At 51.5% G+C, this 16,359-nt stretch overlaps 1 protein-coding gene across 7 annotated transcripts in view; it reads right to left on the bottom strand.

The window, feature by feature from the left end:
* Positions 1-16,359, bottom strand: part of Ulk4 (unc-51 like kinase 4) — a 236,615-nt gene that overhangs the window by 56,934 nt on the left and 163,322 nt on the right. For all 7 annotated transcript variants that reach the window (XM_060385040.1, XM_060385046.1, XM_060385042.1 and 4 more), the window contains one exon: positions 11,613-11,798. In XM_060385040.1, the coding sequence (XP_060241023.1) occupies positions 11,613-11,798 (186 nt within the window). The remainder of the gene's footprint in view (positions 1-11,612; positions 11,799-16,359) is intronic.

Here is a 16,359-nt window from a genome sequence, read left to right as displayed (position 1 = left end):
TAAGGCAGGAGGAGCCCGATGAAAACAGTAAACTGCAGGTTCAGAGAGAGGCCGTCTCACGAAAGGCACCCCAATCCACCTCCGGCCTCCACACACACGGGCACGCGGCCTCCTTCCCAGCACACGCACACAAAGGAGTTTAACTTTCGCCTGCGCCAGTGGAACGATGACCGAGTCAGACGCCCACTGAACCAGGGCTGAGCTGCTGAGGCTGTGAGCCCTCCTCCCCTGCAGTCCTCTTTCAAGGTGAGTGTCTCAGGCACACCAGGTGTCCTGTTCACGTCAGCAAGGGCGTGCTCTCCAGTGCACACACCTCACAGGCCTAGCCTCCGCCCAGAGGAAAATCATGGTGCCACACGCTAGCAGCCCCAGCCACAGAGGCCTCCCACATCTCAGAGGGGGCAGCCCCAGGGGCACAGGAGAACACAGTACACAGCCATGCCGTGGATTCCCCACGGGAGCACTCCACTCCCGAACGCCCTCCCCATGCCAGGACTCACACGCCCGAAGCAGGAGCCCACGGCTGGAATCACAGTAGGCCCTCAGCAGAGGGTGACCTGTGGCCTCAGTCATTTGTTGACTATGATATTGGAAACGCAAGGCATGTTCCAGGAGCTCACATCTGTGTGGACAGAACAAAGCGGTCACACGGGCTGGAGAGACCGCTTAGAAGCTAGGATCGCTGGCTGTTCCCACAGGGGGCCCAGATTCAGTTCCCAGCATTCACACAGCGGCTCACAACCATCTGTAACTCCAGTTCCAGGGGATCAGAGCCCTCTTCTGACCCCATGGGCGATGCACCCATGAGGTACAGACACATACATGCAGGCAGAACACACGTGAACGCACATAAAAGACAGCAATTTACAATGGGCGTTTGCATTTGGTCGGTGTAAACATGGACGGTCTCTCTACCCTGGTTCTACCTGAGCTCCTAGGATCATTCCCTAAGCAGTGACGTGGCGGAGCACACCCGCTGATCATGCACAGGGCACGCTCCACGGCTCCCAGTCACCCAAACAGACGGAGGCTGCACTCACTCTCCAGCGTGTGCTGCTGGCTCTGAGGTGCGCAGGGCAGCTCTACAGTTTGTCCTGCGGCTTGGATCCAAGACAGTTGCAACTCCTAGAGTCCCCATGGGATGTCGCCTCTCTGAGGCTGAGGGCCGTCCGATGTCACCATAACCAGTTCAGCACGTCTCTGGAAAAAGCGGCTGAATGTGGCAGACACTGATCGCACATCACCGGATCCGTGTAGGGCACTCAGAGGCCAGCTCCCACTCCAGCTTACCTGTCTTTAGACTACTCTTGACTCGCCGTGTCCATTACCTCAAACAGACGCGTTTACGTGTACGCAATATGCAAATGAGGCCATGTGGAGAGTGTGGGAAAGCGTCCGTGGGCCGTGGCGGGTGTTTAGCTTTGCTGGGTCACCAGAGCTGAGGTGAACACACTGTTCCCATGATGGCCATCAGACGGCCTGGCTGTACTTGTAAAACTCTTCACACTTCTCACCCCAGGGCAATTTTTTTACATTTATTTTTGTGCATGTGTGTGCCTGAAAGCCAAGGCACATGTGGGAGCCAGAGGACAACCTGGGGAGCCAGTTCTGTCCCATCACGTGGGTTCCAGGGATGGAGGTCAGGTCGTCCTGATTGGTGGCAATCGCCTTCAGCGGCTGAGCCGTCCCGGCAGCCATCTTGTTTCATCTGTGCTGACTGTGGCTGTTGGTAGCGGTGACTGCCCTGGGGGTCTGCACCTTGCTCACACTCGCAGGGATTCCCCCATTGGTCATTTGTTGGAACTGAAGATCCCAGCGGGAACCCAGCCAGTTCTCTGGAGGTCTGGCTTCAGCTTCACAAGGACCTACCACGAGCCTGCTGATGGTCGGGCGGCCTTGCCCTGCAGGGAGCTGACGAGGCACACCTGGGGGACAGGGTGGAGGCTGCAGGGAGTTGACGAGGTACACCTGGGGGACAGGGTGGAGGCTGCAGGGAGCTGATGAGGCACACCTGGGGGACAGGGTGGAGGCTGCATGTGTCCTGCAGGCCCAGGCTTCTGTGCTCACCTGGAGGGACCCATGGGAGCAGGCAGCTTTCCTGTGGGGTCGGGCCTGCTGCCTTCCTCTGAGCCTGGCTGGCCTGAGGCTGCCCTTCTTTCTAAACCATGAGCATTGTGTGCTTGTACAGTGCGTGTGCGTGTGTGTGTGTGTGAGCGCGTGTGCCAGGGCACACATGTGGAGTGCTGGGACAACTTTGTGGAAGAGCTCTGTCCACCCTTCCATGGGCCAATGATCAGACTCACACTGCAGGGGTGCACAGTGGGCCCTGTAGCTGCTGAGCGCCTGTGGCCGGGGCTGGGGCTCCGAGGAAGCTTCCCGGTGCCTGCTTCCTGCCTGCGGTGGACTGAGGCCCTCAGCCCTGAAGACCTCTCTCAAGCCAGCGCCGTCTTCCAGAAATCTCGACCCGGGCGCCTGTAACCGGTGCTTTCCTATTATCAGTGACACTGTGCGCTGCGACGGGTTTACAGCTATTTTATCATTCTGTGAAGGTGCTTCCTCGTGCGTGGACGTGCAGGTGCAGCTCTACACATGTGGGCGTGGCCAGACATCCAGGGCCTTGAGCTTGCAGGACACACCCGCTGGGCACACCCCCATTCCCCTGCTTTCCCTCCTATTCCTAGGCTTCCCAAGTTAGCCGAGTTCTTTTCCTTTTTTGTGTCTCGATTTGTTTAAAACAAACAAACAAACAAACAAGACATACCGTCTTACAGTGTACAACTGCTGTTCAGGAAATCCGTGGGGTCACCCTCCCCCCGTCAGCTCCAGAGCACCCCATCAGCCCACAGAGAAACGCACTCGCCCTCCTGCCACCCCTGTCTACACTCTTCAGCTCACTCTATCTCACTTGACAGAAGCACGTGGTCAGTCTTCTGTGCTTGACTTCAGTCACTTACTACGTCCAAGATCCATCTGTAAAATTCTGCCACTTCATTTCTCTTGATGGCCGGCTGACACTCTGCTATATGACATGTCACACTGTACACACACCTTGATGGCCGGCTGACACTCTACCTGACGGGTCACACTGTACACACACCTTGATGGCCGGCTGACACTCTACCTGACGGGTCACACTGTACACACACCTTGATGGCCGGCTGACACTCTACCTGACGGGTCACACTGTACACACACCTTGATGGCCGGCTGACACTCTACCTGACGGGTCACACTGTACACACACCTTGATGGCCGGCTGACACTCTATCTGACGGGTCACACTGTACACACACCTTGATGGCCGGCTGACACTCTACCTGACATGTCACACTGTACACACACCTTGATGGCCGGCTGACACTCTACCTGACGGGTCACACTGTACACACACCTTGATGGCCGGCTGACACTCTACCTGACGGGTCACACTGTACACACACCTTGATGGCCAGCTGACACTCTACCTGACGGCTCACACTGTACACACACCTTGATGGCCGGCTGACACTCTACCTGACGGGTCACACTGTATATACCCATTCACCAACTGACCTGTACTGTTTCTCCTTTTGGTTCCTGTTCACGGTGTTTCTTGAAACTTAATGCACAGAATATCTGTTTATTACTGTTTATTAATGCAAGACACTTCTATAAAAACTTTGAAAAGTACTTTTTCTGTAAATCTAACTTTTCAGTAATTGGGATTAACACTGCTCTGCTCTTACACCTCTAACGTGTATGACGTTGGTCCATTCTTCAAACCTGCCTAAGATCTTCGCATGTCTAGGTAGAACAAACTAAGGAGACATCCTGCGTTGACTGACAACTGGCAGTACATGTGACCATCTCTCCAATGTGCTGAGGCCACACAACATTTGTGAGCAGTTTCTCTGGTGTCACAGAGGGGTCTTGCTCGTAATTGCACCTGAGAAGATGATTCACCTGGTTACACACGGCAGCCAGGAGACAATACTTTTTCACAGGATTAAAAACTGCCCAGGCTGGAAAGCAAATTAACAAAATCCACTCTGCCGCCTGCTTGTGGAGTGCAGCCTTAGAAGGGGACAGTCTCTATTACATTTCCATCAGAGAGCAGCAAGGAGAAGTGCGGCCTGTTGTTGCAGTGCCTGAGAGGTAATGACTTCCAGGTTGCTAAGCAACGCCACAATGTTCAAGGCCCAAGTATCTGTGATCTCTAGAGACACTCAAATTTCATTAAAACCTGCTCATACCCATCGCACAAAAGGCCTGTTAGGAGTTCATAACCAGGCTTGGGTTCCGGACGTAATAATGATTTTTTAAGTGGCATCAAAACTTCTATGATATTTGAAAATCAAATATTCTAGAGCAGCGGTTAATACAATCTATGTTTCCAGCTCCTGTTCCTAGAGAGACAGCAAGTACTACCGGTTTATAGCAAATAAAAGTAGTTAGTGTCCTGAGAAAACCTATGCTGTGTGGCATGTTTTGGGGGCAGGGATAAATGCATTCCACATATAAATCAGAGCAAGAGGCACAGGTGATGTGATGGAAGCCCCGCAGACTGCTGCAAGGAGACGCCCACAGCAGCAGGAGCAAGTGTGACAGAAGTGACTGAAGCCATGATGCCAGGGTACCATCCGGGGAACACTCGGAAATGGGCCCTCTGCTGGCATGTTTGAAGGTGCTAATCCCCAAAGGGGGAAATCGTCACCAGGGCCCAAAAAAGACTCCAAAAGTGCCGTCCCTGGGACACTGGACCCATGTCTGGTTTGTTCATGTCTGGCCCATGTTCTTGAACTATGAGTCATGACAGCACACAAGCTGTGGCACTAAAGGTGAGGGTCAGGGCGAAGCTGGTGAGAGGAAAGGGCTTCCAAAGGCATGATGCCAAATTGATTCAAATCCAGCGCCTTGGCTGAGTAAAGCTGGGAGCGGGAGCGGTGGCCCTCCCCAGGAAGAGCATGCCAATGGTCAGCCCTGAAAACATACATACAGGTCACATTCCAGGGACCCAAGAGGCTGTATTTAGGACTACATACGTATATACAGTATATAAAAATATGTGTGTGCATCCGGTAACAATTAGTGAAAAAGAGGCCAAAAACCTGAGGTAGAGGGGAGAGGGGTAAATGCAAGGATGTGGAGGGAGGAAAGGGAGAACCGTTATAATGAAATTATTATAATCTCAGAAAGAACCCAGTGCCTTGGAGTGGAGAAGCGTGCAACATTTGTCCATGTTGCATAACTGAGCATCACTGAAGCCTTAACTGTGAGTGCACGACACAGGTCCTGTGCACTGTGCACTCTGTCCCTTCACATGCCTGTGTGCTGCCCGGAGCACCTGGGGCAGCCATCCCTTCACAGAGCACGTGTGCTGTACAGAGCACCTGGGGCAGCCATCCCTTCACAGAGCACGTGTGCTGTCCGGAGCACCTGGGGCAGCCATCCCTTCACATGCCTGTGTGCTGCCCGGAGCACCTGGGGCAGCCATCCCTTCACATGCCTGTGCGCTGTACAGAGCACCTGGGGCAGCCATCCCTTCACATGCCTGTGCGCTGTACAGAGCACCTGGGGCAGCCACAGCAAACACAGACGCAGCATGCAGGGATCCAACTGGATGTCTCTGGACTGTGTAATACTAGACTATTTGCTTTTAAAAAATGCTCTTTGAGTTTCATATGCAATTGTCCAATGAATTCTAGCTTGAGATTAGAACAGAATTTCTGACAGGGCCCCAAAAACATTTCTGTCGTGTTGTAGTATATGCAGAGAGGGGTGCTCAGAGCCACCAAAACCGAGACGCACACGGAGCCTGACAAACGTGAAAAATGCTCCTGGTCCTGCAGTCACATTCAGCTGAGGGTTAACTGTTCACGCATAAATAATGGTGCTCACTCACCTCATTCACATGCAAACACATTACTGTCTTTGATATGTGGTAAAGTTACAGGTACGCCAAAAATAGTTTTAAAATAAATTTCTTTGTGATTTTTTTTCTCAGTAAATGTTTTGTGTTTCTTACATATTTATATCCCCAGGGATACAGAGAAATTTCTCACATGTAAAGGAGTTGTCACATAATGGAAAGTTTACAAATATTTGCACACGCACACTCATACCCCCCCCCCATGGTTTCCAGATCATGTTATCCACTGATAATGAAGAAGTCTAGGCCAGATACTTGCTTTCCTTTGTTGAAAAGATACCAGGACCTCACTCAGGGTTTTCCCCAGGTACCTGCAGACATGACAGTGAGATCTGCTCAGCGCAGCCATGAGCAAACACACAGGGACGCCAGCAGGCTCCCCAGACCTTCCCCAGCGCTGCAGGAGAAGCTCGTGTCTCCCGTAAGACTCACACTTGTTATAAACTAACTGGTAAGTGGTATTGCTCCTAACAGTTTCTCTGCACTCCAACTCACTCACCTCGGACCTTATGGACCCATCCTTGCAACACCTTTAATCCCATCACTCGGGAGGCAGAGACAGTGATTTCAAAACCAGCCTGGACTACATTGCGAGTTCCAGGACAGCCAGGACTAGAAAGACTCTGTCTATAAACAAACAAGCAAATAAAAAAATGAATAAAGAAGAAAAGGAAGAGGAGAGGGGAGGACAGGGAGGAAAGGAGAGGTGGGGAGGGGAGACGACAGGAGGGGAGGGGAGAGGAGAGAATGGGAGGAGAGGAGAGGTGAGACAGAAGGCTGTAATCCTGAGGAACTTCAGTCGGGAGGGAGAAGCCTCGCTTTCTATTCTCCCAAGAATATTTCTTTACTTTTGTGGTTAGGATCAGCCCATCCTGAGTCTGAGCTCGGCAACTTACCCTGTCATGAGACAAAAGCTCGAGGCCACGCAAGCACAGGACACTGCTGTGTCGCTTGCTGGCACTGCTTGCCAGTGACACTTGGGCCACACCCACAGCCATCCTGAGACGCATGGGGCCGGTGTGCTGGACACGCCCACGTGGGCTTGGCACATGTGAAAGTGCCACGTGACACGTAGGCTCACAGAGGAACGCACTTGCCCTCCTGTTGGATGGAGGGTACCTGGTGACCAGTGTCAGAACTTAGGACAGGACAGACAGCGCCCACATCCTACATGGCTCAGGGACTTGACTCAGCAAGGAAGGAAGGAAGGAAGGAAGGAAGGAAGGAAGGAAGGAAGGAAGGACAGAAACACAGACAAAGAGCTGTGCCCCGATGGGCAGCGCACACGCCGAGGGGCTGGCACCCACTGCACAGCAGCCCGGGATCCCAGCGTTTGCCCTCACACCAGCAGAGGCGTGCCAGCTCTCCCCGGGCTCTATGCAGGGGAGCAGGCTCCAGGTGGGGTCACCCGGGAGCAGAAACCTGGTCAATCACTCCTGAACACGCAGACATTGCGAGGCGTCAGGCACCTCTAGGCCCTCCCCGGAGGAAGGCTTTGCCAGCTCCCACGGCTTAAGTCATTCGTGTCCTTGACACACCCACGCCCACATCAACACATTCGTCAGGGCAGCCCCTGCCCACACGCAGGCTCAGGGCACCGGGTGGAGACCTTTCAAGGAAAGGATCTTGTGACACACCTACCCAAGTTGCCCACCGCACATCCGCCACCCTGACTGCCCAGACTGCCTGAGGGTGACACGCGTGGCCTTCTCTCTCTGGATGCCGCCTGCTCTCACAGGGTGGTCAGCCAATCCCAGGCAGAAGACGGTTCTGTGGTGTCGCAGCAGCCACCATTTTGAGCGTCTAGCTAAGTATCAGGCATGTGGGCTTGTCCGCAGTCCCCTGGGAACACTATCACCAACAGGAAGGTGTGGCAGGGACGGGATGGGTGCCCACATTCGTAAAGCAAGACACAGGTATGATTAAACCCTCCCAGCTTCCTGGTAAACAGAATCAGGCATCAGGCTCCCCCTCGTTAGTTCTCTGAATGTGCTAAATGTGGACAGAATAGGGGAAGACTCGGGGCACAGTTCAAATCCACCAGCAGGAATTAAATAGCCTATTTCTTTTTTAGTGAAAACAATGGCTTCAGAAAGGCCCTGCTCCGTGGTTGGGAGCCTAAGCAGAAATGCCAGGGAATGTCTTCAGGTGACCACCCGTCCCCACAACCCACCAGATGGTGGACAGACGCAGCGTTCCCGCTGTAACATGCTCACCCCAGGGCCCTTTGTACTTCGGGGTCACCTCTGACTCCAGCCCGGTTCCAGCCCTAGGAGCCACAGGGCACACCTATTCAGTACAGCAAGGACATGCAGCCGTGTCCACGTGCTTCTGGCCAGCATGTGCACCTAATGAGCTTGTTTGGCCCAGACCCTCGAGGGAAGGTCTTCCCCCTGCAACTTCTTACAGCTGAAGAAACTGAGTGTGTCAGGCCTCCACAACTCCGTCACTGACACCGGCCGGTCCCTCTGTGGACCTGACTCCTTGGTCCAGAGAGCTGACCGGCAGGCAGGTCCAGGGACACAGGAGCTGCTGTGCCGTCTTCCATGTACCAGTTCCTGTTCAGTCTCACCATGCCTCAGGATGGAACTGATGCAGTGGAGAAGGGGGGGATCACAACTGGGGACTAACCAAATGCTTGCTAAAGTCGGCCTCAGGCTGACTGACAGCGGGAGGCAGGAAGAGGAGGAGCCTGAAGGACTGAAGAGAAGTATCTGTTGATGAAAAGCTTTTGCATTTTCCAAGGACTCCTGATTTATCCCGGAGAAGCGCTCTATCACAGGCCATCACAGGCCGGATTTAGAGAGCAAGCTTTACCTCACAGTAAAGACTGGGGCCAAGAGTCCTCTTCCAACATTCACTTCTGCGCCTCAAAGGCCATGGGTTGGTGGCTCTACTCTCCAAGCTCACTTGTCTCCAGTCCATTCCGGGGGATCTCTGGGTTTCACCTGGGACTCTCTCCTCCTGTGTGTGATGGCCAGGGGTCTTCCCATTCACAGTTTAAACGTCACATGCTGTGCTTGCCCTCTCCCCAGTGGGGGGCCTGTGAACGTGGCTGGCCGCAGTCCCAGCGTCGACTGCGTTCTGCCTGTGTTCTGACTTGTAACTAAGTGCCATGCAGGCTGTCTGGTGTGTCTGCCTCTCTCCAGGCGGAGAACCCTGCCTTCCCGGTGCCCTGGCTTACATGCAGAGACAGAGCGGCTCCTGCCTCACTCCAGGCGGAGAACCCCTGCCTTCCCGGTGCCCTGGCTTACATGCAGAGACAGAACGGCTCTCCCTGGTCATTCCAGATCAGCAGTTCTCTACCCGTCAGTCTCAACTGAACTCTAACCCAGCAACTTGGCCACTCTGGCTGGATACAGACAGGCCTCTAATACCAGGAGGCAGAGAAAAGCAGATCTGAGTTCAAGGCCAACCTGGTATAGAGCAAGGTGCAGATAGAGAAAAGCTTAGGTCCAGGCGTGAGGCGTGGTTGTACATGCCTCAAGGACTAGGCCTAGGTTGGCAGACGGAGGCAGTAGGACTCCATGATGACGTAATGTCAGGAGACTAAAATGTCAGGAGACTAACAGTTACTTTTCCATCTGGCGACACAGTTACACAGGGCACTCCACATGGTTGGAAGGACAAGAAGAAGATAGCTCACCAACACTGCAGAAAGCAGAGGACATCTGACAGAAAGCCACAAGGGAGGAATTTGCCTAGTATTGTCTACAGAGGAAGATTCAAGTCTTCAAGTTTGGCTGAACCCCGAGAGAGCCTGGGAGTAGCCACAGCCTCAAGTCCAGAGCAAGGAATGAGGCAGGAATCACAATAAGCCACCAAAAGACAACGGGAAACTCCATTTCAGAGGAAGAGAACAGGAAATGCTTAATTGTGAACCTATGGCACCTAATGAAACTGAGGATCAAGACAGACATCCCATTGACGATGGCTGAGGAGCCCAGCTTGATGGTGTCAGGAGCTGGCATGGAATGACAGTGCCTAACTGTCTAGTTTATGTGTGGACTCATAAAGATCTAATTGTACCAGGATCAATTATGGAGGATTATTGCATCAATGTATCTTCATAAGGACATGCAGATTGTTAAGTTTATGGGGTTGATAATTTTTTCTGTTGAAATAGTTAAATTGTATATAATTTTTTAGCTTAAACAGGGGAAGATGTAGAGAAATTTTAATCCAGCAACATGGCTACTCTGGCTGGAATACAGACAGGCCTTTAATTCAAGGAGACAGAGGCATGCAGATCTTTGAGTTCTGTCAGTTCTGTTCAGGCAGTTTGTTTGAGTCAAGGAGCTGAGAGGCGGTGCAGTGGAGCTAAGCTCCTGGCAGTTCAGTTCATGGAATTCAGAGGCAATTTTTATCAAGAGAGAGGCTGAAGAGAGAACAAGCTAGACACAGGCGAAGCTAGAACGAGCCAGAGAATGAGAAGGAGCCAGAAGATCGGAACAGATTCCTAGAGTTAGTTTGAGGGCAAGCAGAGCAATTCAGTCAGAGGCTGAGAGAGAAGCCAGCTTGAATCACGTCAGCTGGGAAAGGAATTTGAACCAGAACAGCTGAGTTAAATCAGGCAGCCAGAGCTCAGAAAGAACTAGAAAAGGTGAGCTTCTTCAGCAGTAAGTCTCAGAGCTGAAAACATTCTAGTCCTAGATTAGATTGCACAGAGGCTGGAAACTTCCAGGACTAGGCCTGGGTCAGCAGAAGAAGGCAGTGAGCCTCCAAGACAACAATTGAGGCAGGTGAATAAAGGATATTATTTATTACATGTGGCACCAATAGGGTCGCATATCAGTTATCCTGCATATCAGATAATTACGACTCATAACAAAGTTATAGTTGTGATGTAACAACAAAAATAATTTTATGGTCAGGGTCACTGTAACATGAGGTACTGTACTGCCCATTAGGGTCGCATTAGGAAGACTGAGAACCACTGCTTTAAATAGATACAAGTGGAATACTTAAAAAAAAAAAAAAAAGGGAAAAAAATGAGAACAAATTAGACAGGAGGGAACACTTCCCCTTAGGATACAATGCTGGGCGGAAGAACTGACATTTTTCCACTGCCACAAAACTAAAATATAAAACGGCACCACACTCAAGCCAAGCGATCAAAATTAACACTCGAGGAGTGGGCAGGTGTCCGTACTGAGCCTCAGGATGTGGCGGGCTGGAACAGACCCTCATTGCTCCGGGGAACTGGCAAATGTGGGAAGGAAACCATGCAGACCAGACCGAGGGTCACCCTGCCTGACAGCACTGGCCGGCGCTCTTTAAAAACGCGATGAAAGACAAACAGTGCAAGTCTAGTCCGGATTAAGATAGAACACACTGGATGGTATCTCAGACTAGAAAAAAAACAAAAGCCATTTAAGTTACAACCCAGGGCAGTTGGCAGGAGGAGGACCTAGATGCCGAGGCGAGAAAGAATCAAACCAGCGCTAAGCTCCGCGTTAGGATCCCTGCAGCCAGAGAGCCGCCATCTCTCTGCCTCTCGCCCTCCCTCTCTTTTCAAAAGAATGATGTCCTACCTCTCCCACATGGCCCAGGACGCTAGCACACGCAGACTAGAACCGACGTCCACACACGGAACATGACCGGGGTCGGCCACACACGGCTGCACGGGCGGCGCTGGGGCCCGCGGCGCACATTTCGGCCCCCGCCCCGCGTGGGCGCCGCGGCCGTGGCCGGGAAGACTCACCATCCTCCGGAGGATCCTGAGCAGAAGCTTCCGGTCCTTGGGCTCCTCCTTGGTCAGCAGGAGGTCGGCGAAGGTGGCCAGGTTTTCTGGGGACAGGCTGTCGGGGTGCTCTCCTCCGTACAGCTGCACGAGGATGGACAGGCACGTGGCCGAAGCCTCGGCGACCTCGGGGTCCTCGCTGGGAAGCTGCAGGCGGGCAGAGAGGGCTGCGTGAGCTCCGTGACCTGCCCAGCCCCAGCGGGGCCTGGCGCGAGGGGAAGGGTGAGGGACGCCCCAGGGGCCTCACCGTTCTCCCGTGCGTGCGGGGCTTTAGTGGAAGCTGTTTGCACCAAGCCCAAGCTCCCCCGCTTTCCTCCGGCCCACAGCGGAGAGCGGCCTACGCCGAGAGCGGGAAAGCGGGAGAGCGCGCACACGTGCAGCCCACACACTCACTCCAGTGCATTTACAGTGGTCTGCGTCAACCGGTGTCATCAGCCGCGCTTTTCACACGCCTCCCTCCTCATTCCCTTTGCTTTCTTCTTGAGACAGGGCCTCACTGTGCGGCCCAGGCTGGCCTCGGCCCCTGCATGCCGGGTCACAGAAGTGTAGCCCAGGCTGGCCTCGGCCCCTGCATGCCGGGTCACAGAAGTGTAGCCCAGGCTGGCCTCGGCCCCTGCATGCTGGCTCACAGAAGCGTAGCCCAGGCTGGCCTCGGTCCCTGCATGCCGGGTCACAGAAGTGTAGCCCAGGCTGGCCTAGGCCCCTGCATGCTGGCTCACAGAAGCGTAGCCCAGGCTGGCCTCGGCCCCTGCATGCCGGGTCACAGATGTGGCCCCGTATACCTCTTTAGACAAATATTTAGTAGCTTGTTTAGAAAACCTCTGCCCCATAAAAGACACCAAGGCTTATTACTCCTAAGGCGTGTTTTTAAGGCTTTTACGAACACGGTACTTTGCTTATTTTCTTCTTCACGAGCTCACTATGGTACGGAGAGCTACTGGCTTTTGTGGAGTAAATCTGCGTCCTGCTGCTTAGTTGATCATGGCTTTGTGCTGAGTATATTCTGCGTGGTAGATACAGCGCGTTTGTGCACCCGGACGTGATGCTATGAGGCTCCTGTGACTGTCTGCACAGGATGCCTCTCTGGGGAGCCCAGGGCAGCTGCCAGGGTGTGCGCGGGGGCTCGGGCTTACTAACGAGGCTGTGCAAGCGGCTCTGGAACAGGAGCACCCTCCCTCCACACAGCCCCGCCCCCATGTGTGCACCGTGGTCCAGCCTCATCTTCACGACAGAGCACTTTAAACAGTCCTGGTGCAGCCCTCTGTCGGCTCGGTATTTTCCAAGTGTTCCCTGCATGTGTGAGCGTTCTCCTCGTCAACTTTGAAAAGTCTTTGGCAGAAAAAAATAAAATTTTGATGAAATCCAATGAATAGATTTCCTATTCCCAGGAATGATGTTTTGGTGTCAAATTTGAAAACTTCTTGGTTACACCTTCAGTCCTAAAGATTCTGTCCTATTTTTTAATATAAATTTAATATAGTTTTATATTTTACACTTAAATTTCACTTAGTTTGGGGCTGACTTGCATATTAAATGTGAGGCTTGCAAGCCCCCAGCCCCCTCCCACCAACAGCCTGTTGCTCCATCCTGGGAGGAGTACAGGAAAGCCGCCCGCCACCCCCCCCCCACTATCTCAGGCCCACCATGTCCCCAGTTCAATGCCTTCCTAGCTGCCGCCCCCAGCCTCCAACTGAAGAGGAGATTCTCCACTCTACTAGAGACAGCACACACTACAAGAAATCCCAGCCCCACTGACTAGGTCAGAGAGGAAACAAACCAGGGAACAAACATCCATTCAGCAGAGACAAACTCCGATATTGGCACCTACACCTATACCCACTCCAAACCCAGATGCCTAAAGGCCAGTGCAAGAACAGTCACCAACAGTCACACACAGTGTCGCCACCACGACCCGGCCACCCCACCACAGCAAGCCTGGAATATTCCAACTCAGACAAAGCGCAGGAGGATACTGCACAGCCAACTTTACGAAGAGATGGATTCCTTCGAGAAAAGGACTAGATCCCTCGAAGGAGTCCAGGAGAATACACAGAAACAACGGGAGGAAATGACTAAAACTGTTCAAGACCTGAAAATGGAAAGAGAAGCAAAAAAGGAAACACAAACTGAAGGAATCGTGGCGATGGAAACCTAGGGAAGAAAACAGGAACTACAGACCAGAAGCCTATAAAAGTACAAGAAGCTCACAAAACACCAAAGAGATTGAACCAGGAAGGTCCCCTGCCACATAATAATCAAAACTGAATATTCAACAAAGAAAGGATACTAGAAGCTGGAAGAGAAGTAACAAGTAACATATAAAAGCAACCAAATGCAAGTACATCTCAACAGATGTAATACAATTGACTTCTCAACAGGGACTTTAAAAGCCAGAAGGGCCTGAGCAGATGTCCTGCAGACTCTAAGAGAGCAGATTCTAGCCCTGACTACTGTACCCCGCAAAACTTTCAATCACCACAGATGGAGAAAACAAGATATTCCATGACAAAGCCAAATTTAAACAACATCCATTCACAAATCCAGCCCCACAGAAGGTACTAGAAGGAAATCTGGCCCAAGGAGGTTAACTACACCTGCCAAAGCACAGCAATTACTAATCTCACAGCAGCAAAACCAAAAGAAACACACACACACACACACACACACACACACACGCACCCTACCACCACCACCACCAAAATAACAGGAATTAACAATCACCAGTCTCTGATATGTATGGATTATCAATAGATTTAATTCCCTAATTTAAAAAAGTACAGACTAACAGAATGGATGGGGGAACAGGATCCATGCTGGCACATACTAGAAACACACCTCAGCATCAAAGAAAGACACTGTAACAGATTGCAGGGGTGGAAATGATTTTCCAAGCAAACGGACCTAAGAAACAAGCTTATGCAGCCATCTTAATAGCTAACAAAGTAGACTTCAAAGTTATCAAAAGAGACAGGGAAGGACACTTTATACTCTTCAAAGGAAAAGTCCATCAGGATGATGGTTTAATTCTTAATATCTCTGGCAGAAACACAAGGGCACCCAGGTTTCTACAAGAAACACCACTGCAGCTTAAGTCGCACACTGACTCTCGCACAGACAGTGGGCGACGTCAACACTCCAGCAACGGGCAGGTCATCTGGACAAAAACTAAACAGAGAAATCCTGGAGCTGACAGACGTTACGAACCAAATGGACCTAACACATACCCACAGAACATTTCACAGAAACAAATAAACCTCCTTCCTCAAAGCACTTCGGGAAATTTCTCCACCACTGGCCACATACTTGGTCACAAATCAAGTTTCAACAGACATGAGAAAACTGAAACAGCCCTCTGCACGCCATCACAGCACCATGTAAGCTGCATATGATCAACAACAGAATCAGCAGAAAGCCACAAGCTCAGGGAAACTGAACAACCCTCTACTGAATGATAACTGGGTCAGGAAGGAAATAAAGACATTAAAGACTCTAGAATTCAATGAAAATGAAGGTGCAACATACCCAAACTTATGGGACACAGTGAAAGCAGTGCTAAGAGGAAAGTTCGCAGCACTACGTAAAGAAAGTTACAAGGTCTCATATTTGTAACTTAACAGCATACCTGAAAGCCCTAGAACGAAAAGAAGCAAACACACCCAAGAGGAGTAGACTGCAGGAAACAATCAAAGTCAGGGCTGAAGTCAGTAAAATAGGAACAAAGAGAACAATACTGTGAACTGATGAAAAAGACTTTGTTATTTGAGAAAATCAAAAAGGTGGATAAACCGTTAGCCTAACTAACTAAAAGACGGAGAAGAATATCCAAATGAACAAAATCAAAAACAAACGGGGATATAACGAAGACACGGAGGAAATCCAAAGGTTTCCTGCACAGTCACTAGGCAGGGCTGGCCTCCTGAGAGAATGCGTGCCCCATGTCACCTGCGAATGGCAGCTACGACGCCGGGGCGCTCTCCTAAGCTTAGAGAAACAGGATTGGGCATTCACTGCTAAATACGGCGTTGGCTGTGGAGTCTTCTCAGACACTTGACTGGCTCGAGAAGGCTTCCCATCCAGCCCTAGTTAGAGGAGAATTTTTATCAGAAACTAGGGAGAGACTCTGTCAAGCACTTTTTCTGTGTGGACTCACAAGCACACCCAATTTCCTCATAGCACCATGCACAGGGCAGGATATGGTGACAGGTGTTTGCAGACAAACCTCACACACCTGAACGGAATCCTGCCGGGCCACTGTGCTCTGCTGCAAACAGGTGTGCTCAGCTCACAAACACTGCACTGAGGGGTGAGACCTGAGTCATGAGAGACACTGGTCTGTGGTCTGAGTAGTGGTGGTTTGTGTGCATGTATGTGTGTGTGTATGTTTCGGTGTTTTGCTTTTCTGGTCATTCTTTGAAGTCAACAGACCGACACCATCCTCAGGAAATGGATTGGGAAATAATTTCTTTCCTCTTGTCTGAAAGAAATTATGTAAAACTGTTGCCCAACCTTCCCTGTTAGAAATTGTTTGGGTTTGGAAAGATTAGAAATTTAATTTCTTTAATGATTCCAGAACAATTCGCTGTTTATCTTGGTTGAAGTTTTGTAGTTATAAAGGAACAGATTACTGTCTTCGTTTGTTCAGAACATGCCCAGAAGCTGGTCTTGGAGGCGGCACCATCCCACCCCACCCAGCTCTCTGCTTCTCTCA

Source organism: Meriones unguiculatus, chromosome 6 (genome assembly GCF_030254825.1).
Source record: "Meriones unguiculatus strain TT.TT164.6M chromosome 6, Bangor_MerUng_6.1, whole genome shotgun sequence".
NCBI classification, from domain to species: Eukaryota; Metazoa; Chordata; class Mammalia; order Rodentia; family Muridae; genus Meriones; species Meriones unguiculatus.
The sequence above is the reverse complement of the archived record's forward strand: the minus strand, read 5'-3'. Positions and strand labels throughout refer to the sequence as shown.